This window comes from Haemaphysalis longicornis, unplaced genomic scaffold (assembly GCF_048455015.1).
Source record: "Haemaphysalis longicornis isolate Haplotype H1 unplaced genomic scaffold, Haemaphysalis longicornis Haplotype H1 scaffold_4, whole genome shotgun sequence".
Classification (NCBI taxonomy): Eukaryota; Metazoa; Arthropoda; class Arachnida; order Ixodida; family Ixodidae; genus Haemaphysalis; species Haemaphysalis longicornis.
In genome coordinates this window covers 70,713,418-70,740,145 of record NW_027526361.1, presented here as the reverse complement: position 1 = coordinate 70,740,145, position 26,728 = coordinate 70,713,418, and the positions used below count along the sequence as shown (strand labels likewise).

General features: G+C 47.6%; 1 protein-coding gene across 1 annotated transcript in view; it reads left to right on the top strand.

Annotated features, from left to right (window-relative positions):
• Positions 1-26,728, top strand: part of LOC144179786 (uncharacterized) — a 164,178-nt gene that overhangs the window by 23,941 nt on the left and 113,509 nt on the right. Inside the window, exon 4 of the mRNA XM_077708222.1 lies at positions 19,110-19,188. Coding sequence (XP_077564348.1) covers positions 19,110-19,188 — 79 coding nt within the window. The remainder of the gene's footprint in view (positions 1-19,109; positions 19,189-26,728) is intronic.

Below are 26,728 nucleotides of genomic sequence, written 5' to 3'. Positions count from 1 at the left end.
GCGGAGCGCGCGCACGTGAGGGGCCTCGCGGCGTCCTCCCGGCAATTAACAAAACCAATAAGATGCTTAGCTCTCGTGTAGCGTTCCTCGCGACAACCGCGCAGCGTCCCCTGCGCACATTTGTCAAGCCAAGCATACCCACTTAGGGAGATTGGCCAAGATTGGGGCGACCGCCCGGCCGTTAAAATACCAAGAAAATGCCTATAGCGTTCGTGTGTGCGTGGCGCGGGGCGACAGCCCAGCGTCCTCGGTGCTCGTTTGTCAAGCCAAGCATACCCACGTACGGGGATTGGCCAAGATTGGCCAAAAAACTCCAGCGTTCGCCGTAATCGTGGCAACACTTGCTGGAAACGACAAAGTCACGTCATAGCGTACGCTCCTCCAAGGTGATGTCCAGGGATTATTACTTCCAAGAAATGAAGGAAGTTCACATTTACAGCAACAATGATGGAGTAAAGGTCATTGCGGCAGCGAAGAAGCACATCGGCTGCAACCGTGGACTTAACCTTCCTGATGGTCGTAAATGTTGCGTACAGCTTCGCTACCTTCATGTCTTACGTGTTAGTGGGAGCTTAATTCCTTCATTTTTTACATCATGGGTGAAGTTTTCAGGAAATAAAGTGTGACCCCAAATAATTTTAGAAGTGACATAGCCTTTTCTCCTTTCGAAATCGTTCTGTGTGGAAGGCCAAAAAAAACTGCATTTTTCTAGTTTATTCTCTTTCTCTCTCCAAATTGCTGTGCGCTTATCACTGCAGTAGGGAAGAGCCAGATCCTACTGTGTCCAATCTTCGTTGAAAATGTGGGAAGGTTGCTTCTGCGCATACCTGGTTTCGACATCACCACGAAAACTGAGCATCTGATCCTGTTTCCGCCCGCATCTTATATAACTGCATTTTTTTGTAATTCGTGCTGTCAAACACGGTTTTTTAAACGACAAACTTCAATCGGTTCGTAGCCTGGACAATAAACTAACAAAAATAGCCTGTTAAAAAGGCAACTGCGTAGACTTCTTTGAAATAAGCTCTGTTGTTTTTGAAAACAACGCTTAGTTAGCGTTATTATTGAAAACAATAACAAAGAATGCAAATAACGAAGCCTTGGAAGTTAACAATAGGTGAAATGAATATGAATTCGTGGCAGTTTTTCGAGACTAATCGCGTTTGGAACTGAGAAGCGCATGCCATCACTTTGCTTACGCTCCTTCAACGTCCTCAGGGGCAGAGCTGTTTTGTACCAAAAAAAAAGAAAAAAAAAAGAAAAACGCGCAGGCGGCTATAGAACAAGAAGAAAAGCTTCTTAACGCGATGCCGTAACATGGATCCTGTTACCGTGACGTCGCATGAATACGTAAAAAAGAGGTACGAAACGCGGCACGTTTAGAAAGATTAAATGCGCAACTATACAACATTTCTCAGCCAACCTGCTCGGCCTTGTAGGCGAATAATTACTCACCGCTCAGCGGGAACCAGGGCTAATATTTATTTAAGCTCGGCATGCATTGATTCCGCAACGCTGTGAAGCGAAAGGCTTAGCTTTCTTCTGTGCGCACATGTCCTCGCCTTCGCTCCTCTTGCGAAGTTCAGTTGGCACAAGGTAAGACTTATGGTGCCGTCGTTTCCACACATGCACGCTTGGCTGCCCCTGAAAGGGAAGAAAAAGAACGGAGCGCGTGCTACAGCCTCTTTCAGTACAGCTCGAGAGAAGTTAAATATAGACCTTTTCATTTTCTTCGTCCCGGGAGCTTCCATTTTATCAGTGGGCTGTTTTAGCGGCCCTACACTTGGCGCAGTCGACAGGAAGATGTAACTGCGCATGCGCAACACAGCTCAGAACATGCCTTGATCTTATTAAACATTAACGGATGAAAAGGTTTATAGCGTGCACTCCTCCATCACGAACCACCCCGAAGGAAAGGTTAAGGAAAAGCGGACAGGCTTCAAGACATCGTCAAGACGTCAAGACATTGTCATGACGTTGCCAAGACGTTGTCAAGACGTTGTCAAGACTAGACATTGTTTTCGTCTTCGTACCTTGTTCTCTGTATTGTGTTCTTAAATAAGAGAGCTGTAAGTACAACTTTGAATTGAAACGGAAGACCAATTGCCTAAACATGGGAAGGGAAAGGGGTGAGGGGGGTTGAGGCACTGGGGCAATGGGACAGTTCTTGGTTTTCACAGCGCAACTTCTTGTTCGCGCTGATCAGGGTTCAGTTCTTTTCAGCCCCACTCTTGGCACGAGTCCATCACAAATGTTGGGCCAGGCAAAATAGTCCATGGTGAGCAGCACCGTTGAGGTTCCCACTCAGACAACTCGTTGCCAGACTGCTTTAGTGATTGATTGATTGATTGCAGGGTTTAACACGACGACGCCACGCAAGCGATGAGGCGCGCCGTAGTGGAGGGCTCCGGATTAATTTTGACCACCTTGGAATCTTTAACGGGCTCCGAAATTTCGTACACACGGGGGTTTTTGCTTTTCGCCTCCATCAGAAGAGCGGCCGCCGCAGCCGGGAATAGAACCCGCGTACTCGTGCTCAGTAGCACAACGCCTTAGCCACTGAGCCAGCCAGACCGCTCTTGCAAGAATAAAGTGCTAGTTGGTGGAGTATTTCTGTGTCAAGTTGCTGCGGATGAGGGCGCAGTTGGGGTGCCGCGAACGTTCGGTGTTTGGTAGAAGTTGGACATTTAGTCAGGCAGGAACAATAAATTTACTCCGACACCATTTATCTGTAAACCCATTGCCTTTCTGAACGGCATGCTGATATTCGATTTGGTCTTCTTTTATATTTCATCACTTTGTTCGGAAGCACCTGATAAGAGTGATGCAAGTTAACTTTGGTAAAAAATAAATTACCTCACATATAAGATTATGTTCGTCTAACTTTGCCGATGAACTGCGCTTTGAACCTTTGGTGAATAAGCGTACATATGATCTCTTATGTCCAGCACGATTACTTATTTATGCAATGTTATATGTTGCAAAACATAAACGAGCTTGTGCTATAATTGAAACGATAAGCGTGAATTCCCGTTCTGCATTTGGCAGCGCCACAATATAGACCACATTTTTTATACAAATAGTGTGACCATTGCTGTAATTTGCCGGATTTGTTTGGTGGCGGCATGGGTTAGCCGTTGTGGTGAATCTTTGCCACATTATATTTGTAAAGTGGTTGCGTTCCTTATTTGTCTACAACACAACTTAGCTATTTAATGCACAAGGTTGATTATAACAATGCAAAGTGCAAGTAAAATACAAAAATACGAATGGTGCAAGAAACTGTTTCTCCGGTCATCCAGCATTCTTCCGGCACACTCTGACATTAGAGGAGCAAACCCGCTGCTCCAAATATGCGCCACATAAACATGTCGCGTACTCCAAGTCACATACCCCAAGTCACAGGAGAATGCGGTTCTGGACGCGCACACAATTCTCATCCGGGAGATTTAGACCATATAGCGCGGGTCACATAGTTTGTTTTTGCGGCGTATAGCTCTCCTCAAATCAGGCACAAACGCGTATATCTTGTTATATATTTACGGAGCATAATTTTGTTGAGGTGCCCCCGCCCACAACCTCTATCGCGCATGCGCCACTTCTATGCAATCTAAGCAGCAAACAAAACCGCGTTAGTTCGGCGCCCAATACAGTTCCTGTCAGCCAACAAGTTTCTTTGCGGGAATTTTGCCCTTACAACACCAGATAAAATAGCCCTTGGCCAGCTTTTGCTATTGAAAAGCTTTCTTGGAGGAACTAGGCAACCATAAAAGTTTTGACGCCCGCTTATGCGTACTTTTATGCAGCTTCCTCCGTGGCCAACGCCCTACCCACGGTGAAGCGTATGATTGGGCGAAGCGTAATTGTCCCAGCAGCTTCATCGCAGTTTCTCCCTGGAATCTCAGCCGCTTAAAAACAGAGAAGCGTAACCCACATGGACACAAAAATGTTACTATCTTGGGGATGTAGGACATCTCTATTCTCCTAAGCGCCAAGCCTAGCGCAGTTCTTACCACAAGGCCTCTTGGTGGGACGGACTATATGCTACTGGGGCGGGGTTTTATATCAAACTAAGCGGTCGCCATGCTGCCAACGTTAGCGTTGCGTTGCGTGATTTTCTGAAATCTGGAAACTGAAAGAGAACAGAAGAAAAGAAAAGTTCCAAGACAAATTTTCACCAGCGGTAAATTAGCGAGCCGGGACCAGCATCTGGCGCAGTTCGTCATCCCATGCAGAATTATCCTAATGGTGGCGCAAGGAAACGCCTATTACCTGATTGGTCCGGAGTTACGCGCATAAACAGAGAACCAGCTGCCGAGACTAGCGGATCATTTTGGATGGATATCTAATAAAGGTGGAGCTCACTTGGGTAACAAGGCTTAAAGAAATTGGTACAAGAATTTGATACTTACCTTGCGAGAAGATTATGCTGACTTGCTTCCACCCTTTTTCTTTCAAGGCGCGAACACCTCAGCAACCTCGTAGTGCAACTTTCTTTCTTTTAATTTTGATGCTTCAACCGATGGCATGCATAGCGCAATGTTGTTGATACCTGGCTTTATTATTCCTACTAAATGCTTAATATTCCGTGGCCCAAAGAGCTGTTTATGGTCCGTTTTCGCTAATACAGAGGGATGTAGGGACGATAATTGGACACACCAATGCTTATTGTTCTGAGAAAATTGCGGCAGTTATCCTGACTTGGGTTTGGACTGTCCTTGCTGCGTCGATAAAGACATGCCTAATTCTTATTTCCGGCCGGCATGTACGCACTTGTCTCGTCATTCTGCGCGTTCTACTTACTCTCAAGCAAATTCCCAATTAAACCGCGAGGTAACCATCTCAGTACTCACACCTTTGCTCTCTGCTCTTGAATGTAGCATGAATTTTCTTTTGGTATTTCTCTTCGGATAGGAAGTGCTGCAAAGCCTTGTTCTGGACTCAGATGTGAAAGGTGCCTTCGATCATGTCTCACACCAGGCCATCTTGGAGGCACTGAATGAACTGCACTGTTGGAAGCGAGCATACAATGGCGTAAAAGCCTTCCTATCGAATCGCACCGCGTCCATAGGAATAGGAGACATTCGATCCAATTCCTTTCACATGCCCAACAAAGGGATGCCGCAGGGCTCAGTAATCTCCCCCTGCTCTTTAACATTACCATGATCAAAGTTAGCAAAAAAGCTGCAGCGCATTCCCGACATAGGCTTGGGTCTTTACGTCGAAGATATAACAATTTGGGCTACCAAGGGTCGCTGGTTGAAAAAGAAGAGGCACTTCAAGAGATTACAAACTTGCTGGTAAAAATGGATTACAATGCGCACCAGAAAAATCCGAAGCTATCCAAATCTACGGCACCCGCATTGCGAGCCTAGGGCAAGTAAAAATTATGTTTGGAGATCACACAATACCCGAAAAAGAGAAAATAAGAGTTCTAGGGTTGTTTATAGTACAAAGTAGGGGAAAGGCAAACTTCCCCATTGCAACGATAAAGAAGTCAACTTTGCAAATTGCAAGAACGGTAAGACGAATAACTAAAAAGGGAGCCGGCCTCAAGGAGGAAGAAACTGCGTATCACGCCGGCCTTGGTAGTCAGCTACCTGGCATATAGCTTGCCTTTCCACTGTCTGAACAGACAGGAAACAGATCAAGCCAACGTCATACTCCGCACGGCTTACAAAGCATCACTCGGGCTCCCAAATTCTACAGCAAATGAAAAGCTTATGAGCTTGGGTGTATCCAACATCTTTGAATCAGAGAGGCACTCCTCATCTCGCAAAAACAACGCCTGCAACAAACAAAAGCTGGCAGGGCTATCCTGCAAAGAGTGGTTTCCCCCGCGGACGTACACTCAATTATTGGCAAGGTGTACATGAGCAGCGCAGTACAAACAAGGCTGAAAGTGCTCCCCCCACCTCGAAACATGGACCCCTACCTTCACAAAGAGAGAAGAAAAGAACGAGCAGCCTTCCTACGGAAACAACTTGAAAACAAGAAAGATGTCATCTGCACCGACGATGCTTTCTACAACGGGAACAATGCCTCCCTCGTTATACTCGATCACGAAGGAGCCATCAAAGATTGCCTCACGCTAACACACACCACTGCCGACGAAGCCGAAACTGGTGCTCTCCTCCTGGCAATAAGATATGGGCAGTACATGAACGAAAGCCTACAAATAGTCACAGATTCCAAAAAGGCTATGCAAAATATCATAAACAGACGAATTCATAAACTTTTAAAAAAACTATAGCCAGAAATATTGAATCAGTTCCACTACGGACTCCAGGACACGAGGAGCTGGAGGGAAACGAGAGGGCCGACCGGGCTGCGCGTGATCTTACAAACCGCGCGGCCAACAGTCCTAGCCTTCTGCAGCCCTCCCAAGCGACTTTGGAGAATGCCTCACCGTCCAAAAAGGTGAACGAACGCTTGTCCCCAACCCGGACAAGAACCTATTTGGCGCGGAAGCTCGAACACTGAGGCAAATTCAGACAAAGACTTACCCAAACAAACCGTGACTATCCAAAATGTTCCCTCAAACACACACAAACGCGTGCAATAAATGCGGAAACCCTGCCAACTCATTCCATGCAACATGAGCCTTCCCTATCATTTGGCCTTCAGTAAACACTGTCAAAAATATGGTCTCGCTGTGGGAGGCAGCTCTGGCCAGCTCCGACTTGGGGATTCACAAGGACTTGATTCTTCGACCCGGAGAAGAGCAAGCAGAGCCTAAGGAAGGAGGGCACCACCCCTAGGACAATCGCAACTCTTCTTTTTTCCTAATAACCGTTTATCTCTCTCTCTCTCTCTTTTCTTATCCCAAACGACGTAACTCCCGAAAGACCCTCCCTGAGTCTTTAAGTTGTGGTTCGGATGCGAAACTCACGAAAATTTGTTTTTTTTTTTTTTTTCTACATAGATAGCGAATTGTAAAAGGGACATGAACGCTTCAAGTTGAGTGGCTGGCCAGCTCGCACGTGCGCCGCCAGTACAGCACTACAGCCGTTCATGATGGAATTCGGTTTAAAGAGCGTTGGGTTTGGGTTTTTTTAAACCGTTGGGCTATGGTGGAAATCTGAGGCCCGGTGATGGAATGGTTAGTGACCTGCGAGCTACGCTTGAAGCCTAACCCTGCTGCGTGGGTTTGGTGTCGCTGTAGCCTCCACCACTGCAGCGCCACACCGTTTGTTACACAAGTACTATCCAAGTGCTATGTCGTCCTATAGATTGACTCATCATTTCACATTCTTTGTAGCAACATTTTGTTAAATCAGAACCAAGAACCAACAAGATGTTTCTCCTTGACACTGCGGCAGTTTGGTGTGGTGGATATAAGCTCGGTCTGACAAACAAACAAACAAAAATACGTAAAAGAAGAGAAAAAAGTAAGAGGTCAGCCTTATGGGGGGCTTAATATTCGGGTGTCGCCTGGGCAATCAGCGTAAGAAGCGCTGGCCTTCGGACATCCAGGTACCCGCGTATTACGGAACAGCGCCCTCTTGCGAAACGTGGCTTTGGAGCGCGTAACAGGACCATTACCCCGCACTTCTTATGCCCTTCCTCGCAGCCATTCCAAGCTGTTTTTTCTTCCCGTCCCTTCCACGGTGCGCGACGCATGGGCGAAGAAGCAGCGGCCGGCAAAATGGCCACGTGGCCACATTGGTCACCCGCCGCGTCTCGCGGTTTCCCGTGCGTGGCCGGCTAGATCATATGCAGACGTAAGGGGAAAACACGAGGCTGACGAGGTCCGAGCCTGCAGACACAGCGCGCTGTGGAAGGGGGACATAAAAATGTAAATACTACATGAAGGTAACAAGATAAAAGAAGCCGTGGCATGCACGCTGGACTGGATTCGCTTATTGGAAGGCTGGGAAGCTTGGGGAAAGCTAACGCAAGAGAAGAAATTAATCCGCAGAGGAGGCAGAAAAACGGAAAGGCAGGCGGCACCAAAGTAATACCGTACGGTTCACTGGGTTGCGCTACTGCACACTGCTGAAGGGACCTCGCCGGCAGGGGTTTCTGGCATCCTAAATTAATCTTAATTAGCCTAACGAGCCTTTCTGGACGCACGTTTTTTTTTACTCTCGCCTCGCTGTTTTCTTGGTCCGGGCTGCGAGAAATAGTTGTTTTTGTTAGCTTGAATTCGGCGCACACGCGGTCGCGCATGAGTTTTGACCCGAATTCTTAATGGCGTATTTTTTTTTTTCATCTAATACCAGGAAAGAATGTTCGCCTAGCGTAAATTTACCTCCTATGTTCATCTCCCTCGTACTGTAGAGCTTTCTAGTTAAATAACTTGAGATGGAGCATGTTTTCATTAAACAGAGCACACGTTAAACAGCGAACTTTAAAAAGTAGTTTTGTGGGAGGATGCTTCCCACAACGCTTGCACATCGGGCGGTACGTGTTATATACGATCTCACGGCCACCGTTCATGCGAGTAATTTTACGAAGCTCAGTGTTGTACGCAAGGAACAGGGCGTTTGTTTGTGCATTTTATTTTATTCGTGGGATACTCAGACGGCTCATGTGGATGCGTGTGGCTGCTGGCAACGAAACAGCGTACGTGCGGCGTTACAGACAATTCCAGGCAAAGAAAGAAAACTAACCACGTATAACTAATGCATATTGAAGGTTAATCCGGTAGACGAAGGAATACACGCGCACCCAAATAATAAACATTTTTTTACGAAATTTCCAACAATACCATTAGGCGTCTTAGTTAATGTCCTTCCAGTTGGGTTATGGAACACATACTCGACAAATTTCAACTGTCAGTTCCTCTAAGGGCAAGTGTATGACACGGTGCGTACGTTTGGATCTTCGTTAATCATCTGATCCCCAGTTAAAGATGTCATTTATAAAAAAAATACTCTATTCCGTTTGCGTATGCGAGCCGGTTACATTGGTGCGCTGGCTTGTCGAACGAAAATAGAAAATTTATAAGAACGTCATTGGTATACGAATGATCTCACAGCTTGGCACTAAATGTGTCGAGCGCTGCGCAACACTTTCGACGTCATGGCGATGTTATGCAAGCCAGCGACGCTGCGGTTAAAGGCGAGCTCGACAGGTTTGAAGAAGGTGCAGTTGTTGTTGGGCGTTATTTTTTCCCGCACCGCTTTCTTCGAGATCGTTTCTCACGCAGGGACGAAGGCTCTTGTCGGGGACATCGCTATGCGGGCCTGACTCATGGCCTGGGAAACAAGGAGGCATCAACAACGGGTTCGCGCGCCAGGCTACCGAACCCCCTGCTTTTGAAGCTATAAAAAGACTTGGCCGCTGGCACGGAGTAAGGGGCTCTGAGTGTGTGCTTCGCATGCCGTCATGCACCGAATGTGCGCACTGCTTAGCAGCTCTGCTTTGAACGCATACAAGATTATCGGCATCAAATTTTCGGTTAATATACCCAACTTCGCTTAATATACCCGACGTATGTCGATACAAGGATACGCTGTCATCGTTGTGTAGCCGGAGTGTCGGTCCATCGATGCAGGCGCACTGCTGGACCACCTGCGTTGACAAATAACGGAGAAGCATCGAAACAAAAGTGCACGCGAACAGTGGAGGGCTTGGAAATCTATTAATAACAGTTGAATCTTTATTTAACGAGAACAATTTTGGTAGACTTGCGTCCATTAGGAAAGGTGGCTGCTGTAAGAAACTTCAGATTGTGCCCGTAGCTTCATTCGGGCATTGTGTTCAGGCGCATTGTACTCGTTGCCTCCCCCATCCTTTTACGATGTTCAAACAAGGGTCATCATCATCATCATCACCATTATCATCACCAGCAGCAACAGCAGCAGCTATAGTAAACGCTCTTTATAACGGGATCTGCAAGAAAGCCCGTCATACCCCCTTTCAACGAAGTACCGGTTTCAAAGAAGCTAGTTTTCTGTTCTGATCAGGGTGTTGAACCGGAACCGGAACCGAACCGAAAACAGGAACCGAACCGAATCAGAACTTCTGATTAGGTACTTCGCATGGTTTACATATATACGTTGAACATAATCACGCCCACGTCGTAACGGTGCGCCGCTTAACCGCACGTGAGGCGACTTGAATTCTAGCGGAACAGCCCGTCGAAACGGAGCGAAACAGCCCAGCACGTCTCAGCTCTAATTCTATTCACGGTACACGTTCAGTGACATCGCTTGTTTCAAAACAAGTTGCCCGGGAGTGCGTGGGCCGTATACGGGCGAAATCAAATAGGGGAATTGCTTCTAAATATACAAACAGGCCATGTAAGTACAATTCAGGAAAGCCAAAGATTCTACAAAATACGAATTTGTTGTCTGTGTTTTGGAGGGGGTTTTATCCACGCTTTCTTCTTTTATAGCTTCTACCGCCGAAGGCCTGCGTTGCACGGGTGGTCCTCATACATTTCTTAGGACCTGTTCAATCTAAATCCAATTCCGGGATCCGAGATTAGATTCTCCGTTGCGAGATACAGCATAGAGTGCGTTTCCGGAGACGTTTGGCGGCACGTTCCACTATGTTTGCGTAGTGCTCGTGTCGCGCGGACCGTGGTTGTGTTCCGCGTCTTTTTTTTTTTTTTTTTTCCGTTTGGGGCGCGCGTGTTTGCGATGCTATAAATCTTTGAGTATTTTGAGTGCAGCCCCTGCGTTCGGCATCCGACGTTACCCTCCGCGCTCCCGTGTGAATTTGAGCTTGTTTTCAGCAAACGCATGTTTATATGGCTAGGTGGGATGCATTTCTTCGTGCATATTAAGGGCTGATGAGTACCTGCCCGGTTAATTTTGTTTTCTACATTTTCAGCTACCTCAGCAAGTATCCTTTTGACCTCTATTTAAAGTTTATCCTGCTCGGCAAGGATCCATGCATTTCCCCGCTGTTATTCTTGCCAATTTTTTCCTTCCTTTTGCACTTGACCTGCCCTTCATGTAACTTCCTGAGGCTATTAACAGCGGAGCGGTTGTAGTTGGCCCTAGTATGTGGCCCGTAATTCGTAACGCGTTACGTTAAAAATACCAAGAAAATACCGACCGCTCGTGAGCGCGTGCCTCGCGGCGACCGCCGAGCGTCCCCGGCTCGCGCAGTGGCTGTAGCAAAAAAAAAAGGAAAAGGAAAAGCAGCAAACAATGCCACAGGTGGCGGAACACCTGCTCCACAGAACCTCCACGCGACTCCAGGAACGCCGACAATGCGTGGTGCACGTACGCGCTGCCGCTACGCCCCAGCTGTCGTGAAGCGCTACCGCGCATGTAATGCTTGACATGAGGAAGACGGCTATATCGATGCGTATGACAATGACTACTACTAGCACTGTAGTAAGAGACGACGGAAGACGTAAATAAACAATTTAAAACTCGTACAAATGCATGTCCTTCAGTGCTTACGCAATGAGAAATCCTCCAGCTTCGCTATGGTTCAATTACCTTGCGCGACTTTGGGCAAGCTTCGCCAGTGTTTTCCGATTCTTACAGCTTGCCGCAAAAGGTAGTGACGTCAAGCTCCCAGACAACTAAGAGCCACCTTGATAACAAGGTCACAAGTATGCCTGCCGATCGTTTACTTTGCGTGCAAGTAACGCATAATGGAGGCAGCAATGTGCAGGAGCCGTGCCCATCGCCCCGTCGGCTTTATTTTCGTAAATCTTCTGTGTCTGTTCGTTTCTATTGCGGGCGATCTCCTCAACCATGTTTCACCAGGACAAATTTTCATTAATACTAGCACTTGTTTTTCCCATTTGCACTCTCAAACCAATGGCTTCCAGCCTGAAAGCAACTGAAGTTGTCAAATGCATGTTTATGTTATAAGCTTGCGAACCCTCACCTGTGTTTTCATCAGTTGTCTTTAACAAGATCCGTGTATCCGTCATCAGTATTTGCGATTTCAGACTGCCTCGAGGGGAAAATGTGCTGTGGCGGCCTTTCAAAAGCAGAGGCAAGAACGAGAAGACAAACACAGCGCTGCTTTCTTTGTGAGTGTTGCATTGTTTCCTTTGAAAATGAAAATACGATTCTGTAGGTGCAAATCAACTTGTTTTCTGCTGCTTTAAATAACGGGTGTTATCCAGGCATGCTGGTTCGTGGTACCGCCTCCAACTGCTTAATCTCACATGCGACTCAAGGCAGAAGAGTCATGGGAAAACATTTCCCTGCCCAATCATTTTCCTCGCTGCTAGCTTCATCTCCGCCACATCAATACATTTATCAGCATCAGACCGATCGTTTGGCTTACGTCGCTGCCAACGCACGTGGGCTCTGGGACACAAAGAAGCACACACGCTCGGTTTCTTCTCCGCCGCATTGCTCGTGCTATCAGTATTATGAGCGGTTGCGCCGAGCCTTCCGAGAGCATGCAGCAACCGCCCGTACGCGCCACAAAAGAAACGCAGGCTCCGCAGAGCGCGAGGACATCTGCAACCTTAATGCGCCGGGCGCAAATAATAAGCCAAGTAAATGGGGATGAATGGCTCGGCCGCAGCGTGTATATATAAGAGCTAAACAAACCGCCCCTGGCGGAGCGCGGGGGAGGCCAGGCGAGGGAGGGTGACTGCGCTGCTTCGGGAGCCAGCCGAGTCTCTCCCAGCAGACGCATCTTATTTCCTCGCCAATGACGGATGACGCCGGCTAATGAGAAATGTCTCGTTGCGTTGCGCTGGGCTGAAATTAATAAAGGTATTACTCGGCGTGGGAGGCTGGCGGCAGCAGCAGCAGACGGGCTGGACGACGATGAAAGAGGGGAGTGGCGGCTGGTGTTCCGCAGGGTGGCGTACTGGTTCCGCTGCTTATGTATACGTGTGGCGGGCACCGGGCGCGCGCACACGCTGATAACAAGGAAGAAAAGGGGGGGGCCGGGGATATATACGTCCGAAGCAAGATATATGGGAACATCGACGCACAAGCTCGGCGGGCTCTCTCGCGGACAGCGCTGTCGCGGCCTGCAGAACAAGACGCGCGACTCCACCGGAGGAGTGCTGTAGGGAGTCGGGTGGAAAGAGAAGACGAAACAAGCTATACCGGCGGCGAAAGGGGGCCCCGGCCGAGACACAGGGAGCCTCACTCATGGTTCGATATTAGTATTCGCCAGAGACGTATAGCGCTGAAATGGAACCCCGTCTCTCGGTGTGTGTGCGCCCGCGCGCTTTATCTTCTCTCTTTTTATATTTTTTTCGGTGCCGCCCCAGGTTAGCTCGCAGGAAGAAAAGGAAATAGGAAGGTTGTTCGAGGGGAAGGCGTCGGTTTCCGAGTGTACGTTCTGCTGTGAGAACTCGTAAACAACGAACGAGTGGCGCCGCACGGCCGAGACGTATTGAAAACACTGTCGTCGGTGAACAAGAAATCCGGCAGCGCCTCGTTCATATCGGAACGCCCACAGGCGCGCCTCGCCCCTAGAATTGAAACGAAGCAAACATCCTCGGGCAGACATTCTCGAGCCTCTGATATGAAGTCTCTCCAATATGGGCACAAACGCAAGACACACTCGGTTTCATAACAACGCGCCGGGAACGCGCAAGCCTGTGTCGCTTTCTTTTTCTCCCTATTTTTATCCGGCTCCACCTGCATGTGCTTATTCGCTGCGGAGGCCGCATAAATCATCCGCTGCCGTCGGTGGCAGATCCTGTTTGTCTCCGTATACGTAGCCACACGCCGCTCGCCCTGCGTGTCCCACGGCAGGAACGGGGCTTCGACACGTCGAGATGATAAGTGACCAGTGGTCTTCGAGCGCTGGGAAACACTGCAGATGTGGACGCAGGAGGCCGTATATATGTGTGTACCAGTCGCGAAGGGGAGAAGGCGAGCTATGCGGTACGCGTTGGCGATGCTTCACCCGAAGCAAGGCGTTTGCGTGCCATGGAAGAAGCAGCAGCAGGTTGCAGGGACGGAGAAGGCCCTCGGGGCAGGGAGGGGATAATCCCCGGGGCAGCTCAGTTGAGCCACACATGGGGGCTCTCCCTTGTTGCGCGACGGAACCGTGCGGGATCTCGTCGGAGGAGGCTCCAGCGGCGCGAAGCACCGGCCCGCGGTGTGAGCGCGAGGGGCGCGCGCGAGGCCATGCATCACTGTCAGCTCCGGCTCCTCCATCATTGGATCCGCGCCATGACGTCATTAGGTGGAGAGCTTCGCTCGCTGGCACGCGGTGTCGCCAAGCGTGAGCATCTTCCGGGGAGCCTCTCGCGCGCGCAGGAGCGGCGTTCCGAGTTGCTGGGCAGGTTGAGCCCGTCTCATCCGCGGGTTATTTGAATATTTATTCGTCGGGCACGGCGACAACCGCCTCTCTCGAACCTGCGCTGCGCAGCTGCGCCCGCACAGAAAGCCTGGGAGCCCGACTGCCTGGCGGTCGCCCGAGGATCACGCTGGGGAATTCCGGGCAGCGCGTGTCGGATCCCCCGCAGTGGGAGAGGAAACCCTGGAGCGCATATTGACGTGCAATTCGTCACGTGTAACTCGTGAGCCGAAGCCCCCCTGTCTTACCGAACCTTTGTTTCGTTCATGAATAATGAGTAGCTCTGTGCCCCTTCTGTGGTTTAACACGATTCTCATCGACGAAAAAAAAAGAAGCAGTTTGTGGATTAAGCGGCGCCTGAGCTGGACGGTGCAATAAGGAAGCTCCACCACTGCACACAAACACCCGAAAGACGGCGTCAATCTGCAGATTATCGCTTCATTCTTCATCAAAGCATTCGTATACAGCATACTTGGTGTTTTCGGTGCGCAATCTTCTCCCTCTGTTAGTACGATTCAACATTTGTTATCAGTGGTATACAGTTGTGTTGTAAAAGGGACCGATTCGATGGTTGTACACGAGCTCTGACATGTGTCCTGTGCTCTAGCCCTCCATAAAGAATTCACGCCACCATCATTACTCCACTGACAACACCGTCCCACGCAAGTCCCGATTGATACTTATGTTTCCTAAGAAATAAGACAAGGAAGGCTTTAAATGCAAGGACAAAGCCAACCTGTTCCATGATACATGAAATTACCCCATCATTTGGCAGACACAGAGCAACATACACTCCTCATACACTCCTTATTAGAACTGATACGTAGAGCCAAGACCGGAGCTATTGCAACGGGGATGCTGGACGTAGGACTCCACTCACAGCTCCATCTCTTAATCCCTCTCCCTTCTTTCAAAATAAATTCGATGATGATGATGATGATGATGATGATCAGGATCATGATTACGACGCACTTGCGCCAACTTGTATGCGCGGAATGCAGCCTGTTATAGCCCGAACTTTCAAGTGAGAACGCCTGTTTACGCACGAAGCAGTAATAGATAAATATATTTATAGTACCTAGCTGAAAGGGCCCCATTTTTGGCGATGAGTCAAACGACGACCCCCTCAAGACGAATGGCGCTGTGTTTCCATCAACGCGTAAGCCAATCCCAGCTCGAAGTCCTTATATAGACTCGCGTGCCTGGGCGAGATCGAAACGACTTTAAACGCGCTGGCGTCGCCCTCCCCATGCGCAGTTGGCTTCAGAGGAGGACGACTCGATTCCACGATCAACTCGCCTAAACGCTTCCCTGGAATTCTTCTCGCCTTTCCTCCGCTTTCTCGATCGCAAACCCAGCACGCGCCTTCGCTTCCGTGGGTTTGTTTAGGTTTCTGTTTTGTTGTTTCTGTTTCTGTGTTTCTACTTTGTTGTTTCTACGTTTCTATTATGTTTCTATTCCGTTGTCTTCGGCCTCGGCTTGGGGACCGAGTCGCCGCGAGCCCGTCAGTTCAGCCGGCCGTGTATGGTATGGTATAAACCGAATTGGGCGAGCTTCGCCTCCTGGCGTCCCTGTAGGCCCCTACGGTTTGGCATTTCCTTACTACGCTTCTATCTTATCCCTCTCTTTTTATTTCTTTATTCTTCTCGCAGGGTTTCTTTGTGTAATGTTATAGCGGGTTTTTTTTTTTTCTCTTTACTTTCCTGTCTCCTCTGACACTCGAGGGCAGGGAAAAAGTATTGGATCTAGATTGCTCGAATACGCTTTCAATCACTGTCTATACACCCCTCGAAGCCAGCTGGACCCCCCTCCTTTCACTCCATGAGCAGAAAAAAAAAAAGAAAGTTTCCCCACCGCGAAATATCCCGGAATTCGTCAAGGAAAGTAGAAGCACAGTAAGAAATGTCAGACTACTTGCAGGAGCTATCAATCGAGGTTAAGAAAAAAATACGCGTTCGCAAGAAGAAAACTACAATCAGAAAATGAAATAACGGCGTGAGTAGCTGTCCGTTTTTATATAAAGTTAATCGATAAAATAAGGGGAGTGAGCCGGATTTTCTTATAAAGCTTGCGGACCCCCTATAGTCAGTTGGACCGGCCTGTCAATGAATCGGCGACATTTTAACAAAATGAGAGCGCGCGGATTTCAATAAAGTCCGCGGGTGGTCGGGGGTGTTCAGCTTGTTTCTTTTTTTTTTTTTTTAATTTGAACGTCTGCGAACACACATTCTAATAGAAACGATCTTCGAAGCGTGAGCGACGCGTATACGCGGGGGCGTGCTGCTTCGGCGATCCGAGGGTGGTTGGTCCTCCCACCTCCCAGCCGCACGGCGTTATTAAAAGACTCCTTGGCGGTCCTCGGGGGCGCGCTGCCAAGAACCAGCTGCATTGTCGGAAGCTGCCGCCAGCCGCGGTGGCGTCGGAGCATCGTCGGGTAGGGCAGGGTACGGATAGTGACTGATTGGACCCGGCGGAACAATTTTAACGAGCTCCGCAGAAACCAGATCTCCCCCCGACCCTGCTTTGTGAAGCCGCGTGCTGCCGGGGAGTCAACCTCCCCTCATCAGGCGGTGCCACGGAGCTCTTTTTAATTCCCGACTTTCTGAATTAGACGGTCTTCTCAAGCAGGGGCCCTCAGTCGCCCTGCTGAAGACGGGGGGCATGGTAGATTTTTTTTCCCTTTTTTTATTTCAAAAATGCCGACTTCCAGGGGCATCGATCGAGTCTGCGGTCTCGTGGAATGAACGTACATATACATCCGCAAGCAAAGTTATCTGGCTCGCGCTTTTTGAACGGGGAAAATAATTGTTCCGAGCCACTCTTCTGCTTTCTTATACATTACATGAGTCTTCGATCATGACCCTTTTCAACTTTTTTTTCTTTTCGCAAATCCCAAACGTGCTATCTGTCATAAACGAAGGTACTTTCCAAGAGGTTCCCGTAGGGCAGCGGTTCTCAGCCATGACTGCCCAGGAACCCCTTTTGGGATTGCGAAAGCGATGGGGGACCCCACGATAAAGCATATGTTGATCGGTGTCATAATGTCAAACAAATTATTTCTACTTGCAGCTTACGTCGCCAACAGCCGATGCCCGTCTTTTATGCTCGGCGTTAATGACGATGCGTATTATATGTTAAACAATTTGGTCTTGGATCTAAAATTATTCTAAACACCTACATATACTGCCGTTTCCATGTCTTTTTTTCTTCTCTAGCTGGCGTGTTGGCAAAAAGCAGATGTTAAAATATGTGCTACGCGGAGAAACTAAACGTACATGTGATGCGGCGAAGCCACCATTTCGCATTGCAAGGAGTGCCGGCAAAATTGAGAAAAGAATGGCGGGAGTAAAAGTTTTGAAGGAGGCTTCGCGGACCCCTCAAATGCTCTCGCGGACCCCCCTTTGAGAATAGCTGCCGTAGGGTGTCCCGACGATTCAATTTGAGTGAAAAAGGGCATCTGTTTAGGGATATTGCGCAATGCAAAACGCCATTCACGCCTTGCGTGTTGTACCTGCGCACATGGACTCATTTTAGTCGAATCATTAGTCGCGATTCGTCATTCGTCGCCTTCGCACACAATGCCACTTCGATTAGTCATTCTGGAGCGCTCTGTTGAAGACGACCACCGGAGAGTTCTTAGCGTGTATAGTTTGAACGCGAAATGCGAGGAGTGAGTGATTGTATGCACCTAAGACCTTCGGCTGGAAGTCCGGGTACTTCCCATGGGATGTACACTATAGTGTCACGGAAGTGTCGAATTCAGGCTGCGTGCCGAGGCGCCCAGGTTCACGAGAGATTGGCTTCGGGCGCTGGGACCCCTGCATCAGTTGCACGGGTCGGCCAACGACCATCCGTACTTAGGTTGTGGCGAATAACGCCGCTTTATTCCATCTCCTCCATGATCAAACATCGGGCCAAGGTATACCACGATTACACCAGATCCACGCGCCAATGCCCCGGGTCAATTGCGCGCATTGTACTGTGAACGCGTGTAAGTAATTATATATAAGGCTATGTTCAGGCTACCGACCTAACGGCCTTATCGTGAGTTATATGAACGTAGAAAAAACGGCGTGTCACGCAGTTCGGTTGGCTGAGGCGCGAAATTGCGTCATTTTTTAAAGTTATTACGGCAGTTGCGGCAACAGTCTGAACCCGGCCTAAAGCTCTAATATTTTGTTAGCTGGTGATTTACAAGTCTACCGCCATGCCAAACCAAGTTTATGCTCGTAGAAATGACAATGCATAATACCTTTCGCCCTGACTGGACAAGGGCTCGATAACAAGGCGATTGCCGTCGCAGTAGCCAGATTTGTTGCTCCTGCTGGTCGCAGTCTAAGATAATAGAGAGTTTTAGCTGACTGTTTACGACTGTCCGCTCCGGTATCGGCGGTCCGCTCAGCGCCACAGGAGCCAATGCCGTTCGCTGCCAAGCGCGCCACGCATGCGCTATGGGGCTGCGGCTTGCTATCGGAGCGGAGCGGACCGCGAAAAACGGTCAGCTAAAGCTCGCTAATAGCGCAAGAGAGAGCGACCAACCGAAAGATAGGAGACTGCCTACTGGTGGGCCAGTAGTCCTTCATACAGCTACTTATTCACGTTGTAAACATACGGCTCCACGTTATGAATTAATTATGAACATATATGTTAAAATTGGTTAGCACGTGTCACGGGTATACACGGTGTGATTTACGTCCGGCCGTCTCTGAGTCGAGAATAAGAAGAGCGGAGAACCGGATCCAGTACGGCGCCCGGTAGGCGACCAGTGCGACTGCGCGTCCGCAGTGTCGAAAAAACTGGTTGTGCGCATGCGCAGGCGTACCGGTTACCGTACCGGACCGGTTCTCCGCTCTGCTATAACTCTCTATTATTCTGCAATGATGTTGCTTATGGTGCGTCCACTGTTGCAGGTGTCCCCGTGTCCCACCCGCAGAGACGAGAGTTGCCGGTGCTGTGTCGTACACGTACCCAGGCCATCGTCCCATCAAGGTACGAGAGTACATTTTCTGGATGCTGTCACGTTGGGCATTGCGGGATGGTAATTTTGTTTTTATTCAGCTAGCAGTTATGCTAGACGTGCGGGAATAATTCTTAGTAATGAAACGTGCCGCTTTATTTTGCAAGGCCTCCAGCCTGTTCGTTAAGTATGCCTGGTTTGGATTCCAAATAATCTGTACTTAGGTCATGCGTGCACATCCTCCTTCCTATGTTTGACGAATTGCGCCTTTGGCTCTTGATTACGCATTTCGGTTTGTGGTTGGGCAGCGTCGCAGCAGACGCATGCACCCTCATTAAAAGCGGTGCGGCTTGGGAGCTGTTCACTACGCTATCGCTTTGCATGTTGATCGATTACCAGGAACACACCTGTTCAAAAAGACGAACGGACGACGTGGACAGCACGAGCTCCAACTAACAACTGATTTATTAGACGTTGAATATTTGCTTGGGCATCGAAACATGTAGAAATGATTGCAAGGTGCAATTGGAACGAGGGGAAAGTGAAAGACATTTCTTTTTTTTTTTTTTTTTTGCTGCACACTGACGCTAGACATCGTGATCTGGTGAATCGCTCTTTATTTTATAAATATGAGCTGCAGTGTGATCCAGCAGCGTGTTCCCTAGCCATCTTGCTGTGAGTTGCTTTTTAAGAATTCTATTTCACGGAGACCCAATACGATTGAGCATAAGCTTGCGCATTTGGTCTGCTGTGTTGATATGTGAAAGGCTTCCCAGATTTACCCTGTGGTATTGATGTGCGACTTTTCCGGAACTGGTTACCTCAAACAATGGGTTAAACTCACATTTTTTGCAGTGGGTCGCCAGATTGCCTGAGGGGCCCGTTTGCTGACATACGTACCGGTGCTCTCTAAGCCTCTCATTGAGGCATCGATCGACCTGTCTGGCCCACATATGCTTTACCGCAGTCCAGAGGATTGGGGTACACGCCCCCTACTTCGCATTAAACAAACCTATTTTCATGTCGTGTTTTGCAGACATCTTTAATGGCTTCCGGCACAGCATTTACTTTTTGGTACACCCCTTTAAGCTGCACTGGCGCGGAAAAACACAAAATTAAAATCATCGCGTGGCTATCTTCTTTAATTTATTTGAGCCCTTGCGTAAGTACGATACAACAACGTGTTTCTTGTCATGGCTCCTGGGTTCCGGCTGTTTCTTTTTTTTCATGTTTAAAAGTTTTTCGCCAACTGAGATTAGCGTGTTGTCTGCGTAGCCGCTTGCTGGTATACGTTCCACCTGGAGTTTAAGGGGGGACGCGGCTTTCAACTTCGGAAAAATGACCAAAACATCGTTTTTTTGAAACCCACATATTCGGCTTCTATGTTTCCTATTTTGTGCGTCTGCAAAGTTTTTACGCTGAAAAGCGTCGCAAAGTGGCATAAAAAAATACTTTTGTCAGGCGCGGTGACAAACTATCAGCGCAAAAGGGCGAAAAAACGGCAATTTTCGGAGCGCTCTATCTCCGCAACGGTGCTACCGGGCGCGGCCATTTTGATATGGTTAGATCGGCCGAGCGATGGTCTTTCCGGTTCTGCTCGTCTCTTTTATCTTCGTTCATTCACAAACGCACAAACGGCAGAAAAGAAACGACGCACAAACGAAGCTAGAAATAGATGCTGAAGCGCTATTGGTCCCCGGTCGGGGCACAGACCGTCGACCCTCCTGATTGGATGTTGCGGGCGCAACGCAAAATGGCGGCCGCCTGAGCTGCGTAGCGAGTGGATTGAGTTCATTTTCGCCGCTGCGCTCGGACGAGTTTCTGTTCAATCTGTGGTGTTCAACACGGACGTTATCGCGATGGGAATGCCAGAGATAACGAGCCGGATTACGGGAAGTTGTGTGGCTCGAAAGGCGGAGGTCATCGAACGCTTCGTGGGGCGCGTGACTCTACCGTCGCCAGACCCCGGAGGGTGACGCGGTGTGCGCGCTTGCGATAGCGGTTCGTGAAGTGAACTTTTAGTTGGATTTGCGATGTTTACACGCTTAGTTATTGCTGTGATTTGATTGTGGGCTCGCTAGCCTTGGGAAAGAAACAGTCGACGCGTCAAACGCTGCGGCGCGCACGGCATAGCCGACGCGCATTGGAGCATCACATGACTGGGCAACCGGTTACGATTGAACGCCAGTAGTTGTAATTAATGCCTGCGACGTTAGATTTAATCTTAAAAGCGACCTGACCAGCCATATCAGGTATAATCAAAGTTCGATATGTCGCGGTAAGCGTGCGCTGCGATGCGCGCGAGCCATATCGCCTTTCTTGCGCAACGTTTCCCGTGCACTTGTAATTTTCATGCAAACTGGTTTGAGTTTGTAATATAGGAATAAAAATATGCTCTCTGCGTTAAAAATGTACGTTACTGTGGCAGCATTTAACAGTGATTTTTTTTAGGGAAATTATTGATACCATTGCTCAGGGCATACTGGCTGTGCTGCGAGAAATATTGGATGCCTTGAATGTCAAAAGTAGTAAAAAAAATATGCTCTTGCATTGAAGTTGGGAGTTATGCAGAATACTCTACCAAGCTTCAAAGTAGCTCATTTTCATCCTTGTGGTATGCAAACTTTTGGCAATGAACACCTGCACATTAGTACTAAGTTGCTGTGCCAGGCAAGATAAAACATAAAAAAAGCCAAAAATGGTCAAATTTAAGTAAAAAAAAATGCTTAACTTGTTGCCATGGTGACAACACTGCAAAAGGAGGTTGTCCAGTGTGATACAGCCAACCAACTAACCATACTTTGCATTGAAAGCCCATTGAAACCCATCTCCCCTCCGTTTGGTTTGCAAAGGGGGTATGTACTCTTCACGGAGGAGCTGAAAATGATGTTTTCTGGAAAGAGAAAGGCTGTAAAAGGCACTCCAATTTCAAGGCAAGGCCTTCCAGAAGCCCCATGTTCAAAAGGACATGAAAGGCTACAACCGTGACGACTTCTGATATGTGAAACCTATGTTGCAACTTCGGAAGCCGTTTTCTCAAAACGTTTTTTTTTGCCACCTGTTTCGCTTGTACCAGGGATTTCTTCATGACCGCTGGGTCTATTTTGATTCCGTTTCTTGCATTACATTCCTTGATGAACTGTTCAGGTCGTGACACTTTTGGTTTTCCAGATTTGTTTTTTGTGATTTTTTTATTCAAATAATCGTTCACAGTTGACATGCCTGTTGCACAATAACCTCTAAAAAAATGAAAACTAAAAAACATTGTGTTGTAAAAAAAAAAATTCTAAAACTGTCACGACCTCGTCCATTCATTTGGGAATGCAAAGCACTTCGAACAAGTTTTCTATCGTGTTTTATAAGTCGCTCAAGCTCGGTACAAGCGGAACAGAAAGAATATTTCATACATAAAAAAGTTTTCAAAATATTACTTTGAAATTTTTATAGTGTTATCACAGAAGCATTTCCAGTTGCTGTGCCAATTTTCATCAAAATCCACAAAGAAATAAAAAAGTTGATTTTGAAAGCCACGTCCCCCCTTAAAGGTTTCTTCGCACCTGTGCGCACACGACCATTTAAGAGCCTGCGTCATACACTCATTAGCGATGGCCCTCTTCCCTAACTTTGCGTGCACCGACTCGTAACGAAGAAGTCCCATTTGTCCCCTTGTTCGGTACATAGCAAGTGTGGTTTTTCTCTGACGTTACGCTTAGGTCCAATTAATATATGGTGCTTTTGTTAGGGATTTCGTGAGCGTCCCTAAACATCTTTAGTATCTTATCTCCTTCAGCAGTCGTCGACCTACCTAAAGCATTTCACCATGGCGGTCCCTTGAAACTGTTGATCAAGAATCCTATATACTTCCTACTGCCAAGAACATATCTGCAAGTGTAGGCGCCACGCATGATCCAATGCATATCCCATCGACTTGTATGTATACTGCGCCGTTGTAGTCTACATACAGTCAGCTGAGGTGCATTGTCAGAAGCTTCATGAAGTTTGCCACGCAAGTTCCAGACTGATTCAAAATTTTACGTTTCCATTTCATCGATGGAGTTTTGAACCGCTCGGAGAGCCACTTTTTGTGGGATATTGTAATAAAGGTCCCGCACATCTTCTGAAAAAAAAAAATGAAAAGCAGCAGTTCGTTTTGGGGAATTCAGCAACACTGTCAGAGTTTTTGATGATGAAAGGGTCGTTGATGGGGATCGTTTCTAGGTGGGCTCTGTCACGCCGAAAGCCCTCCCACAGAAAGCCGGAACGGGGTTCCTTTTTTGTGGGTCTTTACAGCGAAACATGGACGCAAACGGTCTCGGTCCCTCTTCTTCAAACTCGTCGCTATAGTCTTTCAAGTCCTACTTCGTTGCGCAGGCGTTCCGCCTCAGAGCGATGCTTTTTCAGAACCTTCCTGCTCATCTTACATGAAGTGTTTTTTGAGTACCTCTACTGCTTTTTCGTATATAGTACATGCCCTTACTGGTCATTACAAGCGCCCCCGTTTTGTCCGAGAGCGAGAGAAGCAAGATTAGGTCGTGCTACCTGAAGTACGAGACCACTATTTTGATTTCGGCTGTTTTTCCAAAAATCGTCAGGTGCAGATCACGCTGCAGCCCATATCTATACAGATGAAGAGCCATTCACCAGATTACGACGTTTAGCGCCTGTATGTAACACAAAAAACTGTCTCTTTCACTTTCCCCCTTTCCATTTGTACTCTGTAACCCTTTCTACGTTTTCCGATGCCCAAGCAAACATTCAGCTTCTAATAAATCAGTTGTTAGTTGGAGCTCATGCTGTCCACGTCGTCCGTTTGTCTTCTTTAAAAAGTGTGTCCCTGTTAACCTCAAGGGCAGTCGGCCAAAATGCAAAACCAACAAGCCCAATTCCTTACCTTATCTACGTTATCTCGATAGATTCCCAAACAAAATGTAATTTTAAGTTTACCATTACGCCTATTGCATCAAAATTGCTACCAGTATAGCGCTGCCCCTGTGATTGCCATCAAACGCAGTCAAGTTATTGCGCATTATCCGCTTTGTTATTGCCAGTATATCTGACAGTTGTCAGTTGTTTATACCGATCGCGGTGAAGTTGATACCAGAAATTGGCCTTGAAGAGAAATGACAACTGGTGTTCTACCAGGGTAAGAGAGCGGACCGAGATACGGAGGTAGGATTAGTTACGCGTAAGGATGAAGTAAGAAGATTGGCGGGGAGAGGAGGGAGGGGGGGTAGCTGTGAGGCCTGCGTCCTGCAGTGTACAGGTGCCGTCAAAAGTTATTGGAACATTGACTCATAAATTTAAAGGAATTTCTTCTACCGGAAACTGCTGGCTGCATTTGTGTGCATTTACAGGAGTCTTGCCAAATAGCCAAAGCTTCCTGCAAACCGATAACGGCTGTCACAAAGCCAGTGAGACAAAATTTTTGTGACATTCACAAAATCCTTGTTCCAATTACTTATGGCAGCACCTGTTAATAGAATTATGATGATGATGGTGATGATGGTGGTGGTGGTGGTGAAGATTATGATGATTATGGTGATGCGGTGTACTGCCTAAAGTGTTGCTTTGGGCGTCAGCGCAACCTTCATTGCACGGGTTGTGAAACTACCTGAGTCGCGCGACAATACAATCATACCTTTTGACTTGTCGCTTCAAGCTCAGTATTCATCGAGGCTATTATATTGGCAAGTACAGGGCTCGGAGCAACTTTCTTCAATTATCACACTATTCATGTCTTAGTCGGAGAGGGAAGGAAATATTATACTCTGACAGGCCGTCGGCGCGTGCAGTCATTTCTTAACAGGACTGATCTGAAATAACAAAAATTATAATAAAATCGATGCCTATAGCCACACTTATGTACGTTTATCTCGATATTTGGAAATAATCTAAACAGGAGATGTTGCAAAACTTATTACGTTTGCTTTTACCCGATCAAGACCGAAGTGGAAAAAGCGTTTTGGCATGGTTTTTGCGCAACTCGGTCAATTCTTTTCCGCATCTTGCGTATTTCTTTGTGGCGATCATTCTTTGAGGTGACTCCTCTCCGCGACGATCTCTCTCTAATCTTGATCTTATTACTTGAATTTTAGAAAAAAAAAAGCGTTAAGCAAATGAGTTAAGCTGAAAAAGCTCGGGGGATATATAGTGGCACAAACTATTTGGGCGTTCAAGAAATGTATGTGCTAAAATTTAATTTGTGTGGTAGAGTAAGTATAGAAGAAGCGATAATAGGCTGAAATAAGTTGGTTGAAAACAACACCCGCTCGTATAGTGAGCTCAACTTTCGTTTTGTCAGTGCGCGCTCTCGACTCGTCCAACTAGTGGACAAAACCGGTAATACGTCAGAGGAAGAAATCAGAGGTTCTAATCGACGTCAAACTTTTAGGGGAGAGCTGACCCTCCTAAGCGTGAGGCCACACCACTAATTGCGCATTTGAAGCCTTTAACCGATCTATCTATACTCACATCCCACCAAAGCACTTCCCTTTGAAGTGACATACGTGTGTCGCATGTGTACAGAGCGAGCAAAAAAAAAAAGGGGGGGGGGGGGGGAGGGGGGCGCTCGCATCGATCTGTGCTCAAACAATCACCGGAAAAGTTTACCGTCATTTTATCGTAGAATTATTACGTAAAATGGAGAAATAACAAAAAGAAATATTTATTCTAAAAAAATCATCTTTCTTTTTCCTTCCACAACGTCTCTCCACAAAAAGGGCAACTGAGGACGAGGATTACCAGATTCCCCCCCCCCTCCCCCCCTACCCATACATGTACAATTATGGACAAATGAAATGGCAACTGGATAATATGAACCAGAACACACTAAGTTGAAAAATACTGTTTGTGAAGGTTGAATAAGGGTGCACTATTGGTATATTTGGAAAGCCACATTTCCCAACTTTGTTACTGTATAGTTAAAGGGACCCTGCAACACTTTCGATAAATGATTTCCCTCTTTCCCTCGTGTCTGGAAGCACTGCGAAAGCTATAGTTATCGCCAGCACGGAGCGGCACTGCGTGGTTTGCTCGTCGCAACAGATACAACTTCCATTTCTGCTTTGTTTTTGTGGCTTTATTTTTAAAGTTGCTATCGAAAAGCGTTCATTGCTGCAACTGAAGGAAAACCGGCCAACAGCCGCTACACGGCCTTAGTGACGTAATTCAAGCGGTCGAAAAACGTCGAGACCAGGGCCCGTTTGCCCGTACGCATAAGTTCCCGATTAAGTTCCGGCTTACAAATAAGACGCCAATAAGTCGAAGTCGGCCACGGAAAATAAGGCGGTTGCCAGAAAACCCGACGGAAACGCTACCTTAACCGAGCGTTTGTATCATTTTTTTCGGGCAGACGACTTATTACATAGACAGCGCTGAAGTTGTAGTTGAGAACTTATTCCTATAGTTATCGCGTTTTGGCAAATGGGCCCAGGAAAGAGAGAAAAATATTTTGAGCGAGTTTACAAGTTACCTGATGGGCATAGAGCAGTAATTTTTGGCTGAGGTACTCTGCGACCCCCTAATATAAGTACTGGGTGTGTTGGGTGACTACGTTCTGCAAGCATTTAATAT